The sequence below is a fragment of the Trichomycterus rosablanca genome, chromosome 13 (genome assembly GCF_030014385.1).
Source record: "Trichomycterus rosablanca isolate fTriRos1 chromosome 13, fTriRos1.hap1, whole genome shotgun sequence".
NCBI classification, from domain to species: domain Eukaryota; kingdom Metazoa; phylum Chordata; class Actinopteri; order Siluriformes; family Trichomycteridae; genus Trichomycterus; species Trichomycterus rosablanca.
In genome coordinates this window covers 7,466,532-7,493,722 of record NC_086000.1, presented here as the reverse complement: position 1 = coordinate 7,493,722, position 27,191 = coordinate 7,466,532, and the positions used below count along the sequence as shown (strand labels likewise).

Sequence of the window (27,191 nt, the reverse complement as noted above, 5' to 3'; positions counted from 1 at the left end):
GCTCGTAGCTTCTTTCTTAAGACGCCTAAAAAGCTGTAATTGCTGCCAAAGGTGCATCAACCAAGTATTAGACTAAGGGTGTGTACAGATATGTAACCCCTACATAAACCATTTTTTTGCCTCAAACATCTACACACAATCGCCAATAATTACAAAGTGAAAACAGGGTTTAGAAAATATGCAATCTATTATAGAATGAGTCTGTAATGTAATAAAACGTGGAGAAGGTGAAAGGGGTGTGCAGACTTTCCGATTTGACTGTACTGTATATTCTGTATGTATTTTACTGTGCTTTTCTTCTAATATTATTAAACTTGTGTTTTAATAAAACGTGTTTTATTTATATAGTGAAGGCAAACGTGTGTTAGTTATTTAACAAACTATAAAAGGCAAGCATGAGTTAACAAAATTGCAATTCAGATGCAAGTGAAAGAAATCTCCTGTGTGCAGGAATAGAAAGGAATAGAAATAGACTAGAAAAAAGAATGCTCCTGCTAAATAAATAAAAGAAAATAGAATAGAGAAAAAAACCTGACCTACAAACAAATCCTGCATTGTAGCATTTCATATGTGACACATTTTCACACTGATATCCTCCTTAGTCATGCAAAATTGAACTCTATGTAAGCAGAGGAGCGAATTCTAACCTTGTGGTTGCGACCGTGTTTATATAGAAGTGAGATAATTGATTTGATGTGTCCTCTTTGGATGATGTTAAGTGCCTCTGGGCTCTCAATTAGGATGCAGTGGAGAACCTCCAGGATCCCTGAGGCATGGAATTAGTGGCATCCAGAGTGCAAGAGAAGCAGGATGAAGAAAACACAGGATGAAGTTATTACACATACCGTGATGAAATAAAATAATGGATATGTAACAGAAGAATGTTAGACTGTTTCACCTGAGGACGACTCCAGTCTCTCCAGCTTGCTGACCAGCCAGTCCAGGTTTTGGGAGAATTGAGTGCAGTTGTTCCTGTTTCCTCTGATCAGAGCAGCTTAAATTTATGGAAATAAAATAAGTGATTTTATTAGATACGTTAACAGGAATTATTTTCCAATCCCTAAATCATCGTATCTCTTCACTGAAAACCAAATAAGCTTTAAAACATTTCATTCCAAAACCATTCTCGATAATATGAAGTCATGTTCCTCACACACTTTAGCTACAAGTAGTATGGACTCCACTCATCTGAGACATATTGTAGAGATGTTGGAATGTGGGGGGGGGGGGGGGGGGTGGTTCTGTGAAAATGCTAATAAAAACATTTACTTTGACTTTTATTTGATTGCAGACAGGATGAACCTGAGATATTTCATGTGAGGCAGGCAGGCCAGTCCAGTACCCGTACCCTCTTCTTCCACAGCCATGCCTTTGTAATGTGTGCAGCATGTGGTTTTGCATTGTCTTGTTGAAAAATGCATGGACGTCCCTGGAAAAGATGACGTCTTGAAGGCAGCATATGTTGCTCTAAGATCTCAATGTACGTTTCTGCATTAATGCTGCCATCACAGAAGTGTAAATGACCTTTTGCGTCCTTTTCGTCTTTGGTTCGGAGCACATGGCGTCTATTTTTTTCCAAAACAGACCTGTAATGCTAATGCATCTGATCACAATACATGTTTCCACTGTGTGACGCTCCATCCTAGATGCCTGAAAGCCCATAGAAGACGACATTGCTTCTGGACATGGTTAACATAAGGCTCCTTTTTTGCACAGTAAAGTTTTAAGTGGCATTTGTGCATGTAACTCTGTATTGTAGCGCTTGACAAAGGTTTGCCAAAGTAATCCCTCACCCATGTGGTTATATCAGCTATTGTTGAGTGGCGGTTCTTGATGCAGTGCCGTCTGAGGGATCGAAGATCACGTTTAAGTTTGCGCCTTGGCCCTTACGCACTGAAATTCCTCCTGATTCCTTGAATTGTTTCATGATATTATGTACTGTAGAGGGAGAAATATGCAAATCCCTTCTGTTCTTTCTTTGAGGTACATTGTTTTTAAACAGTTCAATCATTTTCTCACACATCTGTTGACAAACTGGAGATCCTCTGATCATCTTTGCTTATCAAAGACTCAGCCTTTCCTGGATGCTGCTTTTATACCAAACCATGATCACAATCACCTGTTTGGAATCACATCATTATTTTGTTTTTTCACCTCATTAATAGACCTAAATTGCTCCCGTCTCTTTTTTTGGAATGTGTTGCAGGTCTGAAATGCTGGAATGGAGGTATATCAACAAATGAAATGAAGCTAAGCAGACAAAACATGAAATACCTTGGGTTCAAACTGTCTGCAAGTCAAAATAAATGTAAGGAACACTGCATTTTTATTTTATTTGCATTTTCCATACCTTCCCAACTATTTCCAATTTGGGGTTGTACAATTACCTTGTCTAAATATGTCATGCTAAAACAAAAAAGTATATATTCATTTGGGGGTCTTATTAAAAAGTTTGCAGTAAAATCACTTGGCTACATAGCATCCATGTAAATGCAATTAAATAATTGCTTTTTATATGATGTCAGGTCTAGCATTTCTAAACTCCTGTATTCAGTGGAAAAACAGTGTGATGAGTGTAAAAAAGGTTTGAAGTGGGTACAGTACTGTCTGTGTCATTTGCAAAAGCTGAAAGAGGGAATCAGCTGCCACTGCAGACACTGATTGGAATGGATGGTGTAGTTCATCATGGATTCATAGGCCATCTGCTTAGGAGACACTTCAGCAGGACTCAACAGTAAGAGTGTGGTAATGGGTATATGAGCATGAGAGATCACACCCTACTGTAGGGACAGAATCTGTCACTATATTAAATCTATGTCGTCGACCCATAAATCAAAGATGCCAGCATTTTGTTCGCAAAAGCATCCAACATCTATCCATTTTATCAAAAGTGAAATTATAAGCACTTCATTACACTGGTAAAACAGGTAAAAAGTCAAAACATTAGGAACATTAGGAACAACCCTCCCAAAATGTGCATGTCAATGCTTATTTTGTAACAATTGTGTCAGGCATATATTAACTGTTGGGCTAATAGTAGTTACTTGAAGCATAGATGTTTAATGCAGCAGATACACCAACCAGGCATAACATTATGACCACTGACATGTAAAGTGAACAACACTGATTATCTCTTCATCACGGCACCTGTTAGTGGGTGGGATATATTAGGCAGCAAGTGAACATTTTATCCTCTAAATTGATGTGTTAGAAGCAGGAAAAATCAGCAAGCGTGAGGATTTGAGCGAGTTTAACAAGGGTCAAATTGTGATGGCTAGATGACTGGGTCAGAGCATCTCCAAAACTGCAGCTCTTGTGGGGTATTCCCAGTCTACAGTGGTCAGTATCTATCAAAAGTGGTCCAAGGAAGAAACAGTGGTAAACCGGTGACAGGGTCATTGATGCACTTGGGGAGCGAAGGCTGGCCCGTGTGGTCCGATACAACAGACGAGCTACTGTAGCTCAAATTGCTGAAGAAGTTAATGCTGGTTCTGATAGAAAGGTGTCAGAATACACAGTGCATCACAGACCAGTCAGGGTGCCCATGCTGACCCCTGTCCACCGCCAAAAGCACCAATATTGGGCACGTGAGCATCGGAACTGGACCACGGAGCAATGGAAGAAGGTGGCCTGGTCTGATGAATCACATTTTCTTTTACATCACGTGGAACACATGGCAACAGAATGCCCTATGGGATGAAGGCAAGCCGGCGGAGGCAGTGTGATGCTTTGGGCAATGTTCTGCCTGGAAACCTTGGGTTCTGCCATCCATGTGGATGTTACTTTGACACGTACCACCTACCTCAGCATTGTTGCAGACCATGTACACCATGTACATGGAATTTGTTTTTGGTTACACAGATGCTTGCTATGCACGAAAAATACAATAAAAGCAATCTTATTCACACAGCTCAATCTCTCCTTAACACACACATCCATACCTGTAAACATTGTAAACATTCTCAGCACTGCAGTGACACTGACATGGTGGTGGTGTGTTAGTGTGTGTTGTGCTGGTATGAGTGGATAAGACACAGCAATGCTGATGGAGTTTTTAAACACCTCACTGTCACTGCTGGACTGAGAAAAGTGCACCAACCAAATATATGCGGCCAACAGCGCCCCGTGGGCAGCGTCCTGTGACCACTGACCTTCATCAAGATGACCAACTCAAAAAGTCAAAAACACAAAAAATTACTTTACATCTACAAGGTGGACCAACTAGGTAGGAGTGTCTAATAGAGTGGACAGTGAGTGGACACGATATTTAATAACTTCAGCAGCACTGCTGTGTCTGATCCACTCATACCAGCACAACACACACTAACACACCACCACCATGTCAGTGTCATTGCAGTGCTGGGAATGATCCACCACCTAAATAATACCTGCTCAGGGTGAAAGCAGGCTAAAAAAGGTATGTAGAGAAACAGCTGGACTACAGTCAGTAATTGTAGAACTACAAAGTGCTTCTATATGGTAAGTGGAGCTGATAAAGTGGACAGTGAGTGTAGAAACAAGGAGGTGGTTTTAATGTTATGGCTGATGGGTGTATATCTGTTCTTCTGGTCATCAACTGCAAACATCTTAACCATTACGGTTTCTTACCAAGAAGCTCATAGAGCAGGTTGAGTATATCTTTCCACGCCATGGCAGCCTCCTCTCCGGCACATTCTCCGAAGTGTGCAGCATTGTTGTACACACTCAAGCGATCGATGCAGTTAGAAACCAAAGTCAGCATCCCCTAGAGAGACAGACAGAAAGAGAGATAGCAAGAGAAAGACAGAAGGAGAAGACCTCCACTGTCACACCGACCATATGTGCCCTCTTTTATTCAAAGTGCACAGCTCTGAGCTCTGGCCCTTTGGGAGATCAAAGCCACGGTAGCTAAACAGAATACACTTACCATGATTTAGTGCTCTGTACCAAGCCTTATGCTAGCAATCAGCAAATTCAATGCCAGAACGAAATAAAACATAGGATGGACTGACTGTACCTCAGTTCTTAATGAAATGGCAAAGATCAATCATTTGTTCGTGTGTTTTTATTGACCACTTCATTGGATTACTGGTTACAGTCGGGATGGGTCCAGCACCATCCAGACAGGACTAAACCACAAACAAGGTACTAATTCATCACACATTTGTGCATTTACTAATTTATTAATTTACTATAGGGGCAATTTATGAATACAAATCCACCTTTTGTATGTTTTGAAGATGCAGTAAAATGTGGATGTAGAACTCCTCACAGGCAAGAGTTAAACCCAGGTCCTAAAGACCTATGTTGCTGTGTAGATACCAAGCAGAACCTTGGTTTTAAATTGGTTCTAAATTGGTTCTAAATTTTAACACAGTATTGTGTTGGGCATTTCTATTGCACAGCTACAGCAAAACCCTTCCAACAATAAATAGGATGCGACAAGTGAACAAATGGGTTTCGGCTGCAATTTTGCTCAACCAGAGAAGGAACAGCATTTGATTATCTCAACCAGTTCTAGTGGCTTTATTAAATAATTACAAAAAAAAGATGAAAGGTTTTATAGGTAAACAAGGATGGCTTTAATTTTATAGTATAGTTCTGTACAAATCCCACTTCCAGAAAAGTTGGGACATTTTGTAAAATGTAGTAAGAAAGAATCTGTGATTTAGTTTTTTCCTCCAACACCCCCCCCCAATCTAGTATCTCCCCATATCCAATTACCCTGGTTGCGCTATGCTTCACCTCTACCAACATAACCCTCCACTGCTGACTGTGTGGGTGGCAAAAATGCATCTGGCTTATTGCTCATATGTCGGAGGGGACATGGGTTAGCTTCAATCTCCTCGGTCAGGGCAGTGTTCGGCATAGACAGAGAGGAAGCACGATGCAAATTGGACAATTGGACGCGCCATTTGTTCAAAATAATTAAGAAGTCACATATTTTTTATTGCATCTTACAAGGTGTCCCAACTTTTCTGAAAACAGTGTTTGTAAAAATATTGAACTTGGAACAGAGCAGCAGCTGTATATAAATTCTATTTCAATCCTGAGCTCAACAGACAGTTCTGAAACAGTATGCTACGAAATACAAGAGGGAAGCAACAGCCACCTTATAATTGATGGCTGTAATATTGAGCTGCAGGAGGCTGTATAAAAAATGCCACTACAAGTTCCTGTCAAGTGAAGAGAAACAACCAAACAAAAAAACTGCTGACAGCCTGGACTCGATAATCTGAGATACAACATGGCATAAGAAAGGCGTGAAATAAATTGATCCGCACTTTGAAAGCAAAGCCGGGGCCTTGCCAATTCCCACTGCTGTGCTTTGCCCACTATGGAAATGACCACTTAATATAACTGACATGAAAAAGTAAAACAGTGTCGAAGCTGGTTTGTCAAAAACAGCCTAGCCGGATTCTGACATTTGTGAGAGTTGCTGTGGAAACTAACCTCCTGTTTGAAGAGGTTCTGTCGGTTCTTAAGCGATCGCAGCTTGATCTGCTTCTCCTCATGTTCGAGCTCAGCATCAGGAAGTTGGAAATACGTGATGAGGTCATTAAGAGTCTGGAGAACTTCCTCGATAGGTAGAAGAACTGAAGCCATACGATTCTTTCCAGCCAGACTGTCCAGGTCTCTGAGGGGAGAGTGTACACTGATCAGCCATAACATTAAAACCACCTCCTTGTTTCTACACTCACTGTCCATTTTATCAGCTTAAACCATATAGAAGCACTTTGTAGTTCTACAATTACTGATTGTAGTCCATCTGTTACTCTGCATGCTTTGTTAGCTTCCTTTCATGCTGTTCTGCAATGGTCAGGACTCTCACAGGACCACTACAGAGCAGGTATTATTTAGGTGGTGGATCATTCTCAGCACTGCAGTGACACTGACATGGTGGTGGTGTGTTAGTGTGTGTTGTGCTGGTATGAGTGGATAAGACATAGCAAAACTGCTGGAGTTTTTAAACACCATCACTGTCACTGCTGGACTGAGAATAGTCCACTGACCAAAAATATCCAGCCAACAGAGCCCCGTGGGCAGCGTCTTGTGACCACTGATGAAGGTCTAGAAGATGACCAGCTCAAACAGCAGCAATAGATGAGCGATCGTCTCTGACTTTACATCTACAAGTGGGACCAACTAGGTAAGTGTCTAAAAGTGTGGACAGTGAGTGGACACGGTATTTAAAAACTCCAGCAGCATTGCTGTGTCTTATCCACTAATACCAGCACAACACACACTAACACACCACCACCATGTCAGTGTCACTGCAGTGCTGAGAATGATCCACCACCCAAATAATACCTGCTATGTGGTGGTCCTGTGGGGGTCCTGACCATTGAAGAACAGGGTGAAAGCAGGCTAAAAAAGTATGTAGAGAAACATATGGACTACAGTCAGTAATTGTAGAACTACAAAGTGCTTCTACATAGTAAGTGGAGCTGATAAAATGGACAGTGAGTAGAAACAAGGAGGTGGTTTTAATGTTATGGCTGATCAGTGTATATCAAGAGCTAAGATTTAATATTAATTTCCAATACACATAACGTTTCTCAAAAACACATGGAAACACCATCTGATCAGAATATGGTTATCATTGTTGGAGCCGGCCATTGCTAGCAGGTGCATAACGGCAAGCCTACAGCCATGCATAAAATAAAAATGAGTTGCAGCCCTGTCAGGGACTGACAGCTTTCCACCAAGCCAGTTTGTCAAATTTCTCCCCCTGGAGCTTTCCTGGTCTATGGGAAGTGATGTTATTAAAGAGTGAAAACATCTAGTAGCTAAACAGCTATAAAATATTGGGCCACACGGACTCACCAAAAGAACCAGTGAGTAATAAAGCATAAATCTAATAAAATACCCCTTATTTTAATGAGTTACTGTCAAGTTTCAAACATCAGCACAAACACAGAAATGCCTTATAAAAACTCATAATGCACAATCCCACAAATGGTGTTATAGACAAGGGTGTGAGGTATACTATATGGACAGGAGCTTTGGGACACCTACACATTACACCTGTAAGACCTTTTAAGGAATTCCAGTTGAAATCCATTCTACACTCACTGTTGTGCTGGTACGAGTGGATAAGACACAGCAATGCTGATGGAGTTTTTAAACACCTCACTGTCACTGCTGGAGTGAGAATAGTCCACCAACCAAAAATATCCAGCCAATAGCGCCCCGTGGGCAGCCTTCTGTGACCACTGATGAAGGTCTAGAAGATGACCAACTCAAACAGTAGCAAAGGTTGTGCGACCGTCTCTGACTTTACATCTACAAGGTGGACCAACTAGGTAGGAGTGTCTAATAGAGTGGACAGTGAGTGGTCACGCTATTTAAAAACTCCAGCAGCGTTTGATAGTACAGCCGGGATTCCAGCTCGAGTGTTTAAGATCTTAGCTTTGGTGGGTTGGTGTGGGTTGGTGTATTTGACTGTTTTACCCCAGAGTTGTTTATCGAACAAGCAGCGGTCATTCAGTACATGTATCACATGGATGGACATCATCTTTAGTTCATAATGTGACGTAAACTGGACTAATGTGTACTGACTGGACAAAATGGTCAAGTTCAAGGGTTTTCTTTGCATGTATACTGGTGTAAACAAACTGCAGTAAAGGATTCTGTGTGGTAAACACAGTCACACACATTGTCATGTTCATCCACCCAGAACTGATTACATTTTTCAGTCTCCAGTGCATGAAATAAAAGTGTGTGTGTGTGTGTGTGTGTGTGTGTGTGTGTGTGTGTGTGTGTGGAGCAGAAATAATGCAGGAATTGGTTTCTGCACTGTAACTGAAACTGGATGATACGTGTAGTCTGTGTACATCCCACGGTTACGCTCCGATGCTTTTTTCCCGATTGGATGTGCCTAGCATGCAATTCCATTTTCCCAAATATATCAAGGTGATAAACAGACAAAGCCACTAAAATAGAGACAGGCACAGGGACACACACTTAGACCCGTGAACCCACACATGCCAGGGCTCGCAGGGCACTACATAATGGCTTCATAATGAATGAAATCATTTGCAGCCATTTAACTGGCATAAAAAACTGAAGTCTCCTGAGGCTAATCTACTGATAAATTAGAATATTCCAATTCATGGAACTATGAGCAAGGTACACACGCACATTTCACACATACATTATATGATCAAAAGTAGGTGGACACCCCTTTTAATTACTAAATTTAGGTGTATAAAATCCTTATGTATACAATAATTACATGCTTCCAATTCTGCCCATCATTTCATATAGATGTTTATATATTTGTTTATGCATTCTCCCTTTTTTAGAGCGTCCAATTGCCCGATCGCGTCATGCTTCCTCTCCACCAATGCCGATCCCTGCTCTGATTGAGGAGAACAAAGCTAACCCACGCCCCCACCGACAAGTGGGCAGCATGCCATATGCATCTTATCACCTACACTTTTTGACGAATGCAGTGCAGCTCAGCGTTGTGTACGGAGAGACACACCCTGAGAGCACTCTTTTCTCATCTCTGTGCAGGCGCCATCAATAAGCCAGCAGAGGTCGTAATTGGTAGGAGTGTCTAATAGAGTGGACAGTGAGTGGACACGGTATTTAAAAACTCCATCAGCGCTGCTGTGTCTGATCCACTCATACCAACACAACACACACTAACACACCACCACCATGTCAGTGTCACTGCAGTGCTGAGAATGAGCCAACACCTAAATAATACCTGCTCTGTGGTGGTCATGTGGGGGTCCTGAACTTTGAAGAACAGAGTGAAAGCAGGCTAAAACAGTATGTAGAGAAACAGATGGACTACGGTCAGTAATTGCAGAAATACAAAGTGCTTCTATGTGGTAAGTGGAGCTGATAAAATGGACAGTGTACAGTTAGAGACTGGATACTGCAGCTATTTAATTATGCACAGTGTGACATGATTAGTGGGGGTCTTATGGATGTCCTTTTCTATTAATGGATGGGGTGGAAGGGGATGGCAAAGATTACAAGCAAACATGGGCTACAGGCAGTTATTATCTGTACCCACAACCTGATCCATATGACAGGTATAATTTAAAAAGAATTGCTCCTAAGTGGGCGGCGAGTGTATGCAGGAGATGGGTTTGTACCTAATGAAATGGCTAAAAAGCCTGGTAGTGTTGCGTATGATGCGTGCAGCGCACGACTCTTCATGCTGACAGCGCTGAAGCGTGAACCCATCATCCATGTGTCCTTCTGCATGAAGGCAGGCCTGAAAAATAAAACCAGAATGAACCAGAACGTCTTGTGAAATAGACTTACATCCTGCAAAGCAATAACTGTGGAATTTAAACACATGTACTGTATCTATTCACTGAACTTTGTTACAACAAATTTGTATTGATCAGCCAGATCATCATATCAAACACCTAAGCAAAGCAAAAGTGGAAACAGGATCATAATGTAAATTAAACATCAAATATTTACCAAGTCATAAGTAAGTGCTCAATAGTGACTCACCTGTCTTTTGAGAGGCCCCAAACGTGTCGATTTCACATCTAGTGCCTGGTACGAGAGCCACAGGCTCGTTGCCATGTGCATTACAAAACAGAGCGAGTCTCCATACTTAATCTCCCCAACTCCCATACCCTCAATATCTCGCTTTGGGCTCGACTCCAGCTTCTCCTGCAAAATAAAACAATCGAATGTAATATTTCATTTCTAGGAACAAGCTTAGCTGTAACCAGTGTGGCTTTAAATGCATTCCCACATTTATTTAATCAGGTTCATTCATTCCTATTGAATCACTCTCCAGATGATTGATGAACACCTCCTTCATTACTTTTGCATTATGACCCTGTGCCTAATTAAAACAACTGACTACAAAACATTAAGGGTGCAATTACATAGCTGTGTATCAATAAAGTGATTTAATATCAAAAATAACTTTTTTTAGTCATTTCAGCTCCTGCATGTTCCAACAGCACCATACTCAGTCAAGTATCTGTCAAGTGGGAGCATCATGATACGTTTCTCCAAGTGGTAGAATGTAACTGGACAAGAAATTGGGATGTTTTACATGACAGGAACTCCAAGCATAAATCCAAAAGAACTTGAGACTTGGGACTTAAAAAGAAGGTCAAGGTGCTTGCATAGCAAGTCAACACTGTTAATTCTTATTTAAAATGTTCAATGAATTTTAGAAGGAAATTGTAACTAAATAGCCTTTGGAAACTAAAGACAATTTTTAAGAGGAATAGATAAAATGAAATTGCTGACCACAGATTTGCCACAATAATGTTTTATTTGTAGTGTCTAAATACTTTTCCCCTGATCAATATGTACTTTCTGTTTGACTCATATTTATTAGTACAGGCTCATGTTTGTAAACACCCCGACATTTTATACATGAATTATATGGTCGAAAGTATGTGGATACCTGACCATGAGTGGGTTGGACATCCCACATTAAAACTATGGGCATTGGAGCACTTTGCAATGCAGGGTTCTAATACACTAGCTCACCACAACAGCTGTGCCATCAACCGACCAGGCACCTGTGCAGACAAAAATTGCTGGGTCTGAAAGGAAATAGTCAAAGTGGTTCCTTACTGCTCCTGCATTTGTTGCCTTTGCTAGCTGGTTGATGCACTAATGAGAGTTTGCCCTCCTTTAGGTTAGGAATTATGGTGTATGTTGAAATCTGTGGTTAATGAATCAATAGAGCATTTGTAAGGTCTGGCAGTAATGGATAAGAAGGCCTGGCCCACATTCAAAGTGGGCTGCACATGGCAGAGGGACTGCTTGATAGTTTGTGGCCCCCAGACAGGGTGGGGGTCTGCAACAACGGAGGCTGTTACTGTTGGGTGAACTAGATATAAGTAAATTAAAATAAAAAACTATGAAAAAAAAAATGTACAAAGCCCTGACCTTGTTTTTATATTTGTATATCCACTACAGATTGGGAAACACCCAACCAGAATGAGATATCCACCAAAATCAGGTGTGTACTGTATATAGTTTATACATATAGCTTATATATTTGATGATGATGCTTGGCTATATCACTATCCCTACTCAACCAATCACAATTTGTTCATATTATTATTAAATCAGTAGCACATTTGGCAATGGCATGCTGTAGGTGCTGAGAGAGCTGGGTATGAACAGGCAATTTGCAAAGAAGGACAGATTAAGTCCTTCAAGGAGAAACGTTGACCTCCATCTCTGAGTTCATATTTATTAAAGCCCCCAAACAGCAGTCAAGCTGAGATAGTGACAAACAAATGCACAAAGTGATAGTACAGCGACAGAAGATTCTAGAAGCAGGACTGCTGAAATACAAAACACTTTGATAATTTAACAAAACACAAAAAGACCAACAGCTTATTAATTAAACAGCAAAAAGATTCAATTCTGCATCTATTTAAATGTAATCTGATCTTCATCCAAGTAAGACTTGGGCTTATATACCTAAACCTGAGTCCCTATTACATCTAAACCTGAGCCTACTATATACATCCAAATCCAATCCGACCAATACCTTACTTACTGCTACTGTCCATTTCCACTTGCACAAGGGTGTTCATGAAAGTAGTTGCTAAACCGAGGCTGTGATAACATTTATATTAGATACCGAGAGCAAATAGGCCACTGCAACTAAACAATAGCAATCGCAACAACAGAATGAGTTTCCGAATAATTTGTTCACCCCACCGCGATTGTTGTGGTCATTCATTTTCTGTAGTCCCATTTATCATGATTGGTTTTAAATACGGCATGTGTAGTGTCTCACACCATTACCAATTCTATTCAACCAAGCAGTGGTCTGCATCGTTTCTCCAACACACTCATACAGCCTGCTATGGAATGCTTGGTCCCCGGCCAAAAGGTGTTATTAAATTTAGCACAGGTACTTTTTTTAATGCGTTTTCTCCCCTTTTCTCCCGATTTTTAGCGTATCCAATTATTCAATTGCATTAGTGCCCAAGTTAGAGTCCATGTGGGTTTCCTCTGGATGGTCCGGTTTGTTCCCAGAAGTCTGAAGTCATGGAGTCATGCCAATTGCAGCCACAAGAAATTGCTCTAAGGGCGCAATCACGTGAGAAGCGGCAAAACATTTTTGACACATACATGACGCTGGCTGTGCCGTTGTATTCTATGAAGTGTGGCTGTGCCACTTAGTTTCTCTGAACGCACTTTTGCCGCATTGGGCTGGTGATTTTTGCGCTTGCTGCAGCGTTCAAAGTTCACCTGATTGAACTTTGACCCAGTTTGCCAATAGCCTTCTCAAAGAGCCTCCAATGAGACAAACTGTCTGATATGACATGGTAAAAGCAACTCGATGCAGTACAAACAATGCTTAACGTGACATTGTATTAAAACAATGACCGAGGAATTTCACTAGCGTTCCTATGTCGTTCTTTTAGTACATTAAACCACATTAAGCTTTTTTCTCAGCACCCTGAGCTATAACACAAGTTTAAAAGTGAAACAGTGAAGGAAATCCAGCTAAACATAAATGTATGTGGATGCTTTCAGAGTGGATTTGATAGTTATTTCACACTAATGCATATTCATCTCATATTCGCACTTTGATGACGTTTTCCACACCACTCAAGCCAAGCGCTGAGCAAAGCGGCACAAGACACTTCTCATGTGAATGCACCCTAAGTGTGTGTATGTGTTAATTATAACTGAAAAAATGGAACCTTAGAAGAATGACACATATGCTTAAATCTGGACAAAAACGTTAGCAGAATTTTTAAAAGCTTGTGGTTTTTTTCAATCCACAATATGACAAATTGTCTAGAATTAGAGGAACATTTAAATAGGTCTATTAAAAGCCACTATAATAAAGACTGTGAATCTGGGCAGATAAAGTAATGGTCAATTAAATGGTGTTTGATTAACATGTTCGTCACCCACAGATAAAAAATACAATATCAATGCACAAGAGCTTGTGAAAAGCTTCTAAGGCTTTGTTTGGTTACTTTTGTTTGTTCCAGAAAGAGCTCTGATCATAGATTAACACCCTATGATAATACTCTCTAATGCACAATCACATTTATTTTGCTTCTGGATCAGTTCTAAATCAACAGGTGGAATCAAGTCTGTTTTACAGACCTTGGATGCTCGAAAGCAGAAGGCAGTAGAGGTTGTGTCAGATTTCTCTCTGTCCTGCAGCACAAGACCCTTGTCTTCAGCCAGGGCCAGATAGTGCCCGGTAGTGAGGTGACGCAGGCGGAAGGGCTGCCCCCAGCGGATATGACTGCCACACCAACTAAACAAAGAACATACACATAAAAGCTGATTATTTTAGTTGCATGATAAAATAAAGGTAGTGAAACTAAAGACTTAACTAATGTAATTCACGTTTTGACTTATTCCTTATTGATTGGCTAAGAGTATGTAATTCCTTGTGATAGACTGGCACCCGGCTGAGACTGCATTGTCATCTTGTATGATCCTCACCTCTAATTGGTAAGTGTTTCTATGGGTCCTGACATGTTGTCAATGCATGATAGGAACAGGTTCTTCATTAAACTGCTTCGAGGAGTTAGTGTGTGAATAAATGATTGTATGATGCCCTGTATTTCCATTTACACCTGGTGTATTTAGGATTGGACATTGTACAAATTAATATGTAAACATATTGTTGTTATTCAGTTATGAGATACCTGTTCTATACACTGAAAATTACCAAGATACAAGCAAGACCAGTTCAGCCAAAGTACGTATATTTTGTATTCATTTTATTTTATTTGTATTCTATCTATCAAAAGTGGTCTAAGAAAAGAACAGTGGTAAACCGGCGACAGGGTCATGGGTGGCCAAGGCTCATTGATGCATGTGGGGAGCGAAGGCTGGCCCATGTGGTCCAACAGACGAGCTACTGTAGCTCAAATTGCTGAAGAAGTTAATGCTGGTTCTGATAGAAAGGTGTCAAAATACACAGTGCAAAATACACAATTTGTTTCGTACGGGGCCACAGACCAGTCAGGGTGCCCATGCTGACCCCTGTCCACCACTGAAAGCACAAAAAATGCGCACAAGGGCATCAGAACTGGACTACGGAGCAACTGGTCTGAAGAATCACATTTTCTTTTACATCACATGGATGGACGGGTGTGTGTGCGTCGCATACATAGGGAACGCATGGCACCAGGATGCACTATGGGGCAAAAATGGCTCAGTAATGGTTTGAGGAGCAACACAACGAGGTTGAGGTGTTGACTTGTCCTCCAAATTCCTCAGATCTCAATCCAATCGAGCATCTGTTGGATGTGCTGGACAAACAAGTCCGATCCAAGGAGGCCCCACCTCACAACATACAGGAGTTAAAGGATCTGCTGCTAACATCTTGGTGCCAGATACCACAGCACAACTTCAGGGGTCTAGTGGAGTCCATGCCCCGACGAGTCAGGGATATTTTGGCAGCAAAAGGGGGACCAACACAATATTAGGAACGTGGTCACAACGTTATGCCTGATTGGTGTATATATAATTCTTTACAAAAAAGTACTCATAGTTAACTTTCACAAAAGCAATGCCAGTTAGAAGTGAGGGCTTCTCACCTGATCCGTAGAGGTTCCAATCTCCAGAGAGACCTGGCCTTGGCGCCTACTTTTCCAGTCTCATAGTTGACTATTCTAGTAAACAGAAAACACGAAAATCATAAACACACTGTTTTTGTTTCAAAGACTTGTTTTAGAACTTTTTGAATATATATTTTTTATTCCAGCCACAAACACACACACACACACACACACACACACACACACACACACACACACAGGGACTTAAGGTCAGTAATAAATAGACATCAAGAATGTGCTTCATCACTGTAATTTCCTTCTAGTGACAGATACACAGACTTGATTAAATAAAGTAGAACAAAGAGGTCTGAGCCAAAGTTTACAACCAGCATCTGATCATGTTCACCCAGGCTCCCAAATATCCAAGCAGTGCTTCAGGGGATGTTCTCAAGGCTCTTTTTATGCTAGACACACACACTGTGATGGACTGACACCCGTTGGAGACAGCATTCCCCACCTAGGTTTTAGTGTTTCCAGGATAGACACTGAACCCTCATAAAATAACTGTAGTATTACTTTATTCAGGGTGGCACAGTCGTGCAGGAGGTAGTGATGACCGGGCTCAGCAGTCAAGGTATTGGACTATTGATCAGAGGGTTAAGGGTACAAGCAATACTCAGCTGCTTCTGTTGGGCGCTTGAGCAATGCCCTCAGTTACTTGGATTGTATTCAACATCAGTTGTGAGATGCTTTGGATAAAAAGCACATGCTAATTTTCCAACCTGGCAAAGCAGCACATCAGGGATGTAAGTGTGACTGGTCAATAAAACATTGTTTTACTTTAAATCAAAGTAACAGGGGTATAAATGTATAATTTACTATACAAAATATACAATAAAGAATTGATTTAGGTATATGAGGTCTCAGTACTGTACTACCATTATTATATTTGCCCACAGATTGCATATATAAAAGCAGCAATGCATATCATTGTGTTTTGAGAACACACACACACAACTGAGATCATTTCTATCCAACACTGTCAAAACACTGTAATTAATTGTACTAATTAAAAGAGGATACAGAATCCTACAGTCACTGCACACTTGTGTGGAAACCCACGATTCATTAAAGCTGTCAGAACACCTGTGATGTTTCAGACTGCTCACACTTCACTAGAGAACAAATAGCTCAGAAAGATAAAAACCTGTCATATTTTGTTAATATCCTCATTTGTGGAAAGATAAAAGTGTTGCTTGGCACAACATCAAGCATGATACTTGATACTCCTTTGCATGTTGCATATCAGTGTTATTCTTAACAATGCTTTTTTAGTTAATCTAGTCTATGTAGTCTACCACACAGCTGTGTACCCAACCAAGGCAATTTTCTAGCCTCCCAACTGAATGAGATGCAGAAGAACTGCAGTTGTCAGCTCCTATTACTCTTATTACTGCTCTCACTTAAATTAAAACACATAAATTAGACTGAAAGAAGTGGTAAGAGGATGGAACAACGTATTTTCAAAGTGAACCTAAACAATAAATTCTGTTATTAGTTATCATATCAGGTAAATAGAAAAGCAAAATACGGGACCTTCGCTGGCTACATGCCAAACCACATTTTATCATTTATATTTCAATTCATGTCTCAGTAAAAATACTGGACAGAGGACAGGAATATCCTGAACAGCACTTCAATCCATCACAGGGCTTTGGCCAACCCCTCAGACATAGCCAATCATGTCTGTGGTGATGCCCGTCCGACCGACAGCAGTGCCGGTATTCCAACCCAGATTTTGGCAGTGGTGGGCTAGCATGACAGACAGCTGCACGACACAACACCTACCTTATACTATACTAAATATAAAATAAAGAAATTAGTTAGGAATAAAGGTCTCAGTGCTGTAGCACTGTTATTATATTTGTCCACGACTTGCTTATATGAAAGCAGCAATGCTTCATATGTCCTAATGAATGCAGCTTTATTACGGATATGTAATTAAAACACACACACACACACACACACACTCACACACACTCAACTAAGATCATTTTTATCCAATACTGTCAGTGATTATTAATTGTAATAATCAAAAGAGGATGCAGAATCCTACAGTCACTGCACACTTGTGAGGAAACCCATGATTCATTAAAGCTGTCAAAGCACCTGTGACTTTTCAGACTACTCACACTTCACTGGAGAAAGAGAAAGAGCTCAGAGAGATAAGAACTTGTGGTATTTTGGTAATATCCTCGCTTGACGTGTGAGGCTGTTCATGGGTTGGAACGTTTGATTTTAAGGATGATGTGGCAGAGATTTAATCAATTAAATGTTTTGGATTGTTTGTGGAATTTATTAATGATGTTGTAACGGTAGGTGTGAAAACCCAGGTCGATGTGGCCCAAGTTGTTGTTGTTGTTTAATTGTTAACACCATGTCAGCCGCTTTGGCTATCATCGTGGCTAGCTAATAGTCTTTAAAAGTCAAAGTGGTGGGTCGATTTGCTTTCTTAACAAGTCCATATGGTAGTGATTATTGTAGATGGTATGGTATGGTAGAGTGATTATTTAAAATCACTGTACTGTACTGTAGAACTTTGCTCTGATGGCGTTCATCTGTTGGCATGAATGGAGAATGTGTTTAATTGAAGTTCTGGGTCCACAGAATGAGCAAGTGGGGGCCTGGTCTCCTTTTAGCAAGTATGTATGGGTCAATGTGGTGTGTCTTATGCGGCATCTTGTGTAGACACTTTGTTCCCATCGTTTTTTGGGGTATTGAGTTTAATCCGTTTTTATGGTAGGGTGGATCTCGTAAGGTTTGTTGGTGGTATGAGTTTCCCATTCTTTTTGCCAGGCTGCTGTGTGATCTAGACCCAAGTGAAGTAAACAAAACCAAATTTTAAAAAATCACAACAGATAAATATTTGCCTCAGGAGGGTGATGAACTTTCAGCGGGATGCACATCGCTGGTTGGTTCTGCCAAACCAGGGTGGCCCATGTAAGAGCCATTCCTGTAAATATGCCACTTCAAAACACGTAGTTGGGAAGCGGGAGGGCTGTATCTCAAACATACCACCACAACACCATCCAACTGAGTAGGTGCTGGTAAATTTGGTTCGGTCTTGGGAGTGGAGACTAAAGTTTCAATCAAAGGTTTCTCCACTGCTTGGTCAGGTTCTGAAGTAGTTGATATATATACCAGTATCTACTCCATAATCTGTTTAAGTTGGCCAATTGCAGCCCCTGATTTTGAATGGGGGTTCCCTGCTCAAGTCAAGGGCCCACTTGACTTGGTCAAGCTCTGATGGGTCCATGTTGCTGGCAGAGTCTTTCTGAATGGCGGGGTAAAAACCCAAGTCAGCAGGCTAACAAATGGACGCTGTGTGCTCCGGACCAAAGACGAAAAGGACCATCCAGACTGTTATCAGCAACAAGTCTAAAAGCCAGGGTCTGTCATGGTATGGGGCTGTGTCAGTGCCCTTGGCAAAGGTCATTTACACTTCTGTGATGTGCTGCACACATTACAAAGGCATGGCTGTGGAAGAAGAGGATACGGGTACTGGACTGGCCTGCCTGCAATCCTGACCTGTCCCCAATAGAGAATGTGTGGAGAATTTTTAAACAAAAAATGCAACGATGACCCCCCGTACTGTTGCACATCTTAAGACATGTTTGCAGGAAGAATGGGACAAAATAAAAGCTGAAACACTGAATCACTTGGTCTCCTCGGTGCCAAAACATCTTTTAATTGTGGTGAAAAGGAATGGCAACATTACACAGTGGTAAATGCTTTACTGTCCCAACTTTGTGTTGCAGACCTAAAATGCAGGAATGGATGTTTATTAATAAATAAAATGAAGTTGAGCAGATAAAACATGAAATATCTCAGGTTCATCCTGTAAAAAAAAATACTCTATTTTTGCATTTTTCCCTTTTCCCTCCCAGTCTAGTTAAATCCAATTCAACAGTTGTAACTTTTTCAGAGACTGCAAACCCCCACCCATGCAGTCGACATGGTAACACAAAGTAAGACCAGAGTAATGCCCACACGGTCATTAGCATAGCTAAAATTTGAAATCAAATAGCAGCAGTAGTGGGCTAGCTTGTCATTGTCCTACGCCACTTAATTAATTCAAGTTTACTTATTGTAGCCTTTATTGTTGCTAACAATTATATAAAATTATATAAAACTGTATGCTTGCAGACCATTCCTGTTTCAGCAAGACTGTGCCCCTGTGCACAAAGCAAGGTCCACAAAGACTTAGTTGGATAAGAAGAAACGCCAGTGGCCTATACAGGCCTTCCGATCCAACATCAAAGCCTGAACTAACAAATGCGCTTTTGACTAAATTGCCACAGATCCATGCCAAATCTTGTGGAAAATGTTCCAAGAAGACCAATAGCTACAAAATAATGCCAACAGTTTTGGAATAACAAGCTCATTTCAAGTGTCCATATACATTTAGCTATAGAGTGTGTCTTTAGCAGTGTGCAGTATATAATCCTACCTCTGCTGTTCCTCACTCTGATCTGAACCAGGGATCGTCAAAACCTCATCGTGGCCATGAAACAAACGCATCACATGGCCTCCAAGGAGATATCCTAAAGCACGAACAGAAAAACTGGCATTATTCAAAGCAAGAGGCTAAACATTCATACCCAGGGATGATTTTGAGCAGTCAGTCTACCTATTGCCATGCTTTTAGTTAGTGGAAGGAAAACAGGGTGTCTGGAGGAAATATATACTGTATAAATATAAGGAATCTTTACAGACACAACTATGGCATTCTATGCAAAATAAATTCTTAATTATTAGCCGATGATGTACACCAACTATACATCAATAATGTGGCATTCTGCAGTGGTAAACTCAAGTCTTCAAAATCTTTAATCCACCAAATTCATTGTTAGAGGGATTTATTATATGATAAAACATCTAAAAATTCGTTTTGGATGCAACCTGGTACATTACTGCAGTATCTCTACAAGTGTAAATAATTAAAAGCTGAAAACATAATACCAGCAATGACTGAGGTTTTATGTTTGACACATGATCCTCATTCTGTACCTTCTTCCACACTGCTGCCTGAACATGTGGGGTGGACGTTCCACAGTGTCTGCATAAAGGAGGCATCCACCTGAATATTGCCAGTGGAGATGGACAAATGCTGGAAACAAGAATTAAGCAAATTATTTACCATAGCACATTTGAAATGAACAGTGGATACAGGACCTTTTATGCACATTTTGTGTTGGGGGGTTTATTCTGAATAAAACTGCAATGTCCCTCATCAATCAGCACATAAAAATCTTTTTTTCATTGCAGATCCTTTCAAGCTCAGTTACACTGAATGATGAGAGTTTGTAAACTGCTTTCTTTAGGTCTCTAAGATGTTCCACAGCTTTCTACCTTTTGTATCTGCTAAGAACAACCACCATGATTCAATTTAATTATTAATTCGATTTTTTACACCACTTTATACACTTGATGTTTATGATAGTTAAATGATACAACTGAATCAAAACAATACACTTGGGCAATATGTAAATAAAAAAAAAATATTCTCTACGTTTAGTAACTGATTTATCTTTAAGATTAACATTATAGAAAGCAGGCGTCCTGCTAGGCATGTATAAATGGCAATGGCAATGTGGGGAGCACAAATGGAGAAAACATTGTTTACCCACTAAACCCTCTAATTGGATTGCTAAAATACACTGAGAGCTAGCACGCACTGAGCCACATCTGCTGAGCCCTGTCTGGCTGTGTGTTCAAGCACAACCACACTGCAGAATCATCAGGAAGACATAGAGCCTTAAGCTGCCAAGGTATAAATCCAGCACAATACGGCAGCATCAGAGCAGAGCATCAGAGTATCTACGCCGGCATCAGAGCAGAGAGGCAGTTCATGTGGTCATCAGGTAAGTTCAATTAAGTAATTTACAATGGATCAAAGATCAAACATGATTAAAATCCCATTGAATCGCATACAAGCAAGATAAATTATTTTACGCACAGAGTTACAGCTCCCACGTACTTCCAATTTACAGAGTGCTAAAAAATATATGGTTTGTCTACTGCCAGAACTCAAGCCAAATGTAGAGAAATGGTGTTTTTTGTAAATAGCTTTTCAAAGTAACTTCTAACATGGTTACTTACAAGATAGCGTTCAGATGATACACTAACAAGGATAAGGTCATCACCAATCCGGACCTTTTCCCCTTCGGATCTCTGCTTAGAAGCAGGGTGAATAGTCCACCAACAAGCCTCACCTGAAAATGACCACACACACACACATTTATGTACATCGTTGGTCAAGTCAAGTCAAATTTATTTGTATAGCGCTTTTTACAATAGACATCGTCTTGAAGCAACTTTACAGAATCCAAGACCGACGGACCGAAGACCCCTGTTGTGCAAGCCAAGGGCAACAGTGGCAAGGAAAAAAGTGACATCACAGTGTTCCTTACATTTACTTTGACTTTTATTTGATTGCAGACAATTTAAAAAGAGGTGAAAAAACTAAATATGATGTGATTTCAAACAGGTGACGTCAACAGGTGATTATAATCATGGTTTGGTACAAAAGCAGCATCCAGGAAAGGCTGAGTCTTTGATGAGTAAAGATAGCCAGAGGATCTCCAGTTTGTCAACAAATGCATGAGAAAATGATTGAAATGTTTAAAAACAATGAACCTCAAAGAAAGATTGGAAGGGATTTGCATATTTCTCCCTCTACTGTGCATAATATCATTAAACCATTTAAAGAATCAGGAGGAATTTCAGTGCGTAAAGACCAAGGGCACAAGCTTAAGCTGAACGTTCGTGATCTTCGATCCCTCAGACGGCACTGCATCAAGAACCGTCACTCAACAACAGCTGATATAACCACATGGTTGAGAGATTACTTTGGCAAACCTTTGTCAAGCTCTACAATACAGAGTTACATGCACAAATGCCACTTACAACTTTACTGTGCAAAAAAGAAGCCTTATGTTAACCATGCCCAGAAGCGGCGGTGACTTCTCTGGGCTCTGAGGCATCTAGGATGGACCATCACACAGTGGAAACGTGTATTGTGGTCAGGTGTATCAGCATTCCAGGTCTTTTTTTGGAAAAAATGGACACCGTGTGCTCTGGACCAAAAATGAAAAGGTCCATCCAGACTGTTATCAGCAACAAGTCCAAAAGCCAGGGTCTGTCATGGTATGGGGCTGTATCAGTGCCCTTGGCAAAGGTCATTTATACTTCTGTGATGGCAGCATTATTGCAGAAAAGTACATTGAGATCTTAGAGCAATATGCTGCCTTCAAGGCGTCATCTTTTTCAGGGACACATGCTGCACACATTACAAAGGCATGGCTGCAGAAGAAGAGGGTACGGGTACTGGACTGGCCCGCCTGTAGTCCTGACCTGTCCCCAATAGAGAATGTGTGGAGAATTTTGAAATTAAAATTACGACAACGACGACCCCCCGTACTGTTGCACATCTTAAGACGTGTTTGCAGGAAGAATGAGACAGAATAAAAGCTGAAACACTAAATCACTTGGTCTCCTCGGTGCCAAAACGTCTTTTAAGTGTGGTGAAAAGGAATAGCAACATTACAAAGTGGTAAATGCTTTACTGCCTGAAAAGCAAGAATGGATGTTTATTAATAAATGAAATAAAGTTGAGCAGATAAAACATGAAATATCTCAGGTTCATCCTGGCATAAATGAATATAAACTTGACTTATTTAAGCACTTACCTGTTGAGTCCTCCTGAAGTCCCACATCGAAAGACAGCTTATCTGTCAAAGACCTGGAAGTCTTTAAACAAGCCAGGTACTGTAGAGAAAAATGACAAAAGACACAGAATTTTTATCCTATTATTCTGAAACAGGACTGAAGAGAGATAGAGAGAGAGTGTTTTTTAATCCTCACCATTCCACTGAAGGAGTGCCGCAGAAGGATAGCGTGTCCATACAGTAGTGTCCTGTGTCCACCTCCATGGGCTGCCTGTGTTGATCATATACAGCAGTATGTTAGACATCACTCAGCATAGAAAGTGGTGCCTTTGATTTGCAGGAAAATCCATGTATTTCAGTTTGTCTTTAGTTGTACATGCTCTAAACCACAAGCCTAATTTTACCTGATTAGCAGTGGTTAGAGTATACACCAATCAGCCATAACATTAAAACCACCTCCTTGTTTCTACACTCACTGTCCATTTTATCAGCTCCACTTACCATATAGAAGCACTTTGTAGTTCTACAATTACTGACTGTAGTCCATCTTTTTCTCTGCATGCTTTGTTAGCCCCCTTTCATGCTGTTCTTCAATGGTCAGGACCCCCACAGGACCACTACAGAGCAGGTATTATTTGGGTGGTGGATCATTCTCAGCACTGCAGTGACACTGACATGGTGGTGGTGTGTTAGTGTGTGTGTTGTGCTGGTATTAGTGGATAAGACACAGCAATGCTAATGGAGTTTTTAAACACCTCACTGTCACTGCTGGACTGAGAATAGTCCACCAACTTAAAATATCCAGCCAACAGCGCTCCATGGGCAGGGTCCTGTGACCACTGATGAAGGTCTAGAAGATGACCAACTCAAACAGCAGCAATAGATGAGCGATCGTCTCCGACTTTACATCTACAAGGCGGACCAACTAGGTAGGAGTGTCTAATAGAGTGGACAGTGAGTGGACACGATATTTAAAAACTCCAGCAGCGCTGCTGTGTCTTATCCGCTCATACCAGCACAACACACACTAACACACCACCACCATGTCAGTGTCACTGCAGTGCTGAGAATGATCCACCACCTAAATAATACCTGTTCTGTGGGGGTCCTGTGGGGGTCCTGATCATTGAAGAACAGCATTAAAGGGGGCTAAAAAAGCATGCAAAGAAACTGATGGACTACAGTCAGTAATTGTAGAAATACAAAGTGCTTCTATATGGTAAGTGGAGCTGATAAAATGGACAGTGAGTGTAGAAACAAGGATGTGGTTTTAATGTTATGGCTGATTGGTGTAAGTATGAATAAAAAATGTATATATGTAGAAAATATCTGCACATGAGACAGGGAGCTGTTATGTGCAGCAAGCAAGCAACACATTCCCATGGGTGCTTTCAAACAAAAATTAGGAAATGATTTATATGAACGAAACCGGTTGCAAACAAAAGATACTTTTGTTTGATCACTGCATTCCTGATAGTTTAGTAAGGGTACATATTAAATGCACTTACAGAAGCATGCATACCACTGGCATTTCAGACAACTAGTGCCGAAATGACCCGGCTGCTCTTATACTCCTATACATCGAGTGTTACTCACCTTTCTAATGAGCTTCTAAGGAAAGCATAAACATAACAGGGAGAATGTTATAACAATCTGACGTCTTAAATTCTAATGGAAATGCTCAATTGGTGTGCAAATAATGAAGATCCACCATTTGGTTAAAAAAAAGCCCAAGGGTGCCAGTGCAAACACATAATTAAATATGAATTCAACTTGCATTTGCTCTATTTGTACATTTCTTCCATAAGAATAGTGCCATTTGTTTGTTTGTTTGTTTATTAGGATTTTAACGTCATGTTTTACACTTTGGCAGACATCCCAAGTTGCAAAAACTTATTTCAGGAAGGAACCCCTGGACCCGGACAATCACCCAAAAAAAAAAAAAACACCCACACACACCTACAGACATGGGTGATAACATAATTTTTCGGAGCTGCTAACTGAGCTACTAAGCTAACTGTTCGCGTACTACATAGTGCACTAGAGAGTGTGAAAGATATTAGATTTATGTTCCCTACATAGTGCACTAGATTGTATATTAGAAAATAATTTATGTTCCTTACTTAGTGCACTAGATAGTGTACCAGATAATAGACTTATGTTTCTTACATAATGCTTTAGGTGGAGTATTAGTTAACGGATTTAGGTTCCCTACATATTGCACTAAATTGTATATCAGATAACGGATTTATGTTCCCTACATAGTGCACTAGATAGTATTTTAGATATGAATTTATGTTCCCTACGTAGTGCACTAGACAATATATTAGACAATTGATTTATGTTCCCTACATAGTGCACTACATTGTATATCAGATAACGGATTTATGTTCCCTACATAGTGCACTAGACAGTATATTAGACAATTGATTTATGTTCCCTACACAGTGCGCTAAATTGTATATCAGATAACGGATTTAATACGCGATCGGGGAAAAAAGTCTGTGTCGCCTGCGTGCATGTGTGTGTGTGTGCGCTCTTGGCCGCTCGTTCTAGATTCCGGGAGATTTTATCTGACTTGCGGGCATCAGGGAGACGCTATGTACAGTGTATCACAAAAGTGAGTACACCCCTCACATTTCTGCAAATATTTCATTATATCTTTTCATGGGACAACACTATAGACATGAAACTTGGATATAGCTTAGAGTAGTCAGTGTACAGCTTGTATAGCAGTGTAGATTTACTGTCTTCTGAAAATAACTCAACACACAGCCATTAATGTCTAAATAGCTGGCAACATAAGTGAGTACACCCCACAGTGAACATGTCCAAATTGTGCCCAAATGTGTCGTTGTCCCTCCCTGGTGTCATGTGTCAAGGTCCCAGGTGTAAATGGGGAGCAGGGCTGTTAAATTTGGTGTTTTGGGTACAATTCTCTCATACTGGCCACTGGATATTCAACATGGCACCTCATGGCAAAGAACTCTCTGAGGATGTGAGAAATAGAATTGTTGCTCTCCACAAAGATGGCCTGGGCTATAAGAAGATTGCTAACACCCTGAAACTGAGCTACAGCATGGTGGCCAAGGTCATACAGCGGTTTTCCAGGACAGGTTCCACTCGGAACAGGCTTCGCCAGGGTCGACCAAAGAAGTTGAGTCCACGTGTTCGGCGTCATATCCAGAGGTTGGCTTTAAAAAATAGACACATGAGTGCTGCCAGCATTGCTGCAGAGGTTGAAGACGTGGGAGGTCAGCCTGTCAGTGCTCAGACCATACGCCGCACACTGCATCAACTCGGTCTGCATGGTCGTCATCCCAGAAGGAAGCTGACGCACAAGAAAGCCCGCAAACAGTTTGCTGAAAACAAGCAGTCCAAGAACATGGATTACTGGAATGCCCTGTGGTCTGACGAGACCAAGATAAACTTGTTTGGCTCAGATGGTGTCCAGCATGTGTGGCGGCGCCCTGGTGAGAAGTACCAAGACAACTGTATCTTGCCTACAGTCAAGCATGGTGGTGGTAGCATCATGGTCTTGGGCTGCATGAGTGTTGCTGGCACTGGGGAGCTGCAGTTCATTGAGGGAAACATGAATTCCAACATGTACTGTGACATTCTGAAACAGAGCATGATCCCCTCCCTTCGAAAACTGGGCCTCATGGCAGTTTTCCAACAGGATAACGACCCCAAACACAACTCCAAGATGACAACTGCCTTGCTGAGGAAGCTGAAGGTAAAGGTGATGGACTAAACCCAATTGAGCACCTGTGGCGCATCCTCAAGTGGAAGGTGGAGGAGTTCAAGGTGTCTAACATCCACCAGCTCCGTGATGTCATCATGGAGGAGTGGAAGAGGATTCCAGTAGCAACCTGTGCAGCTCTGGTGAATTCCATGCCCAGGAGGGTTAAGGCAGTGCTGGATAATAATGGTGGTCACACAAAATATTGACACTTTGAACACAATTTGGACATGTTCA

The 27,191-nt window shown here is 40.9% G+C and overlaps 1 protein-coding gene across 1 annotated transcript in view; it reads right to left on the bottom strand.

Moving 5' to 3' along the window:
* The window catches only part of LOC134325658 (ryanodine receptor 3), a 235,154-nt gene that overhangs the window by 152,198 nt on the left and 55,765 nt on the right, over positions 1–27,191 (bottom strand). Inside the window, exons 4-16 of the mRNA XM_063007904.1 lie at positions 23,409–23,483; positions 23,234–23,312; positions 21,645–21,757; positions 20,553–20,652; positions 19,993–20,086; positions 15,522–15,596; positions 14,071–14,227; positions 10,465–10,629; positions 10,095–10,216; positions 6,433–6,616; positions 4,609–4,744; positions 899–994; positions 648–766 (exon numbers count right to left, since the gene is read on the bottom strand). Coding sequence (XP_062863974.1) covers positions 648–766; positions 899–994; positions 4,609–4,744; positions 6,433–6,616; positions 10,095–10,216; positions 10,465–10,629; positions 14,071–14,227; positions 15,522–15,596; positions 19,993–20,086; positions 20,553–20,652; positions 21,645–21,757; positions 23,234–23,312; positions 23,409–23,483 — 1,515 coding nt within the window. The remainder of the gene's footprint in view (positions 1–647; positions 767–898; positions 995–4,608; positions 4,745–6,432; positions 6,617–10,094; positions 10,217–10,464; positions 10,630–14,070; positions 14,228–15,521; positions 15,597–19,992; positions 20,087–20,552; positions 20,653–21,644; positions 21,758–23,233; positions 23,313–23,408; positions 23,484–27,191) is intronic.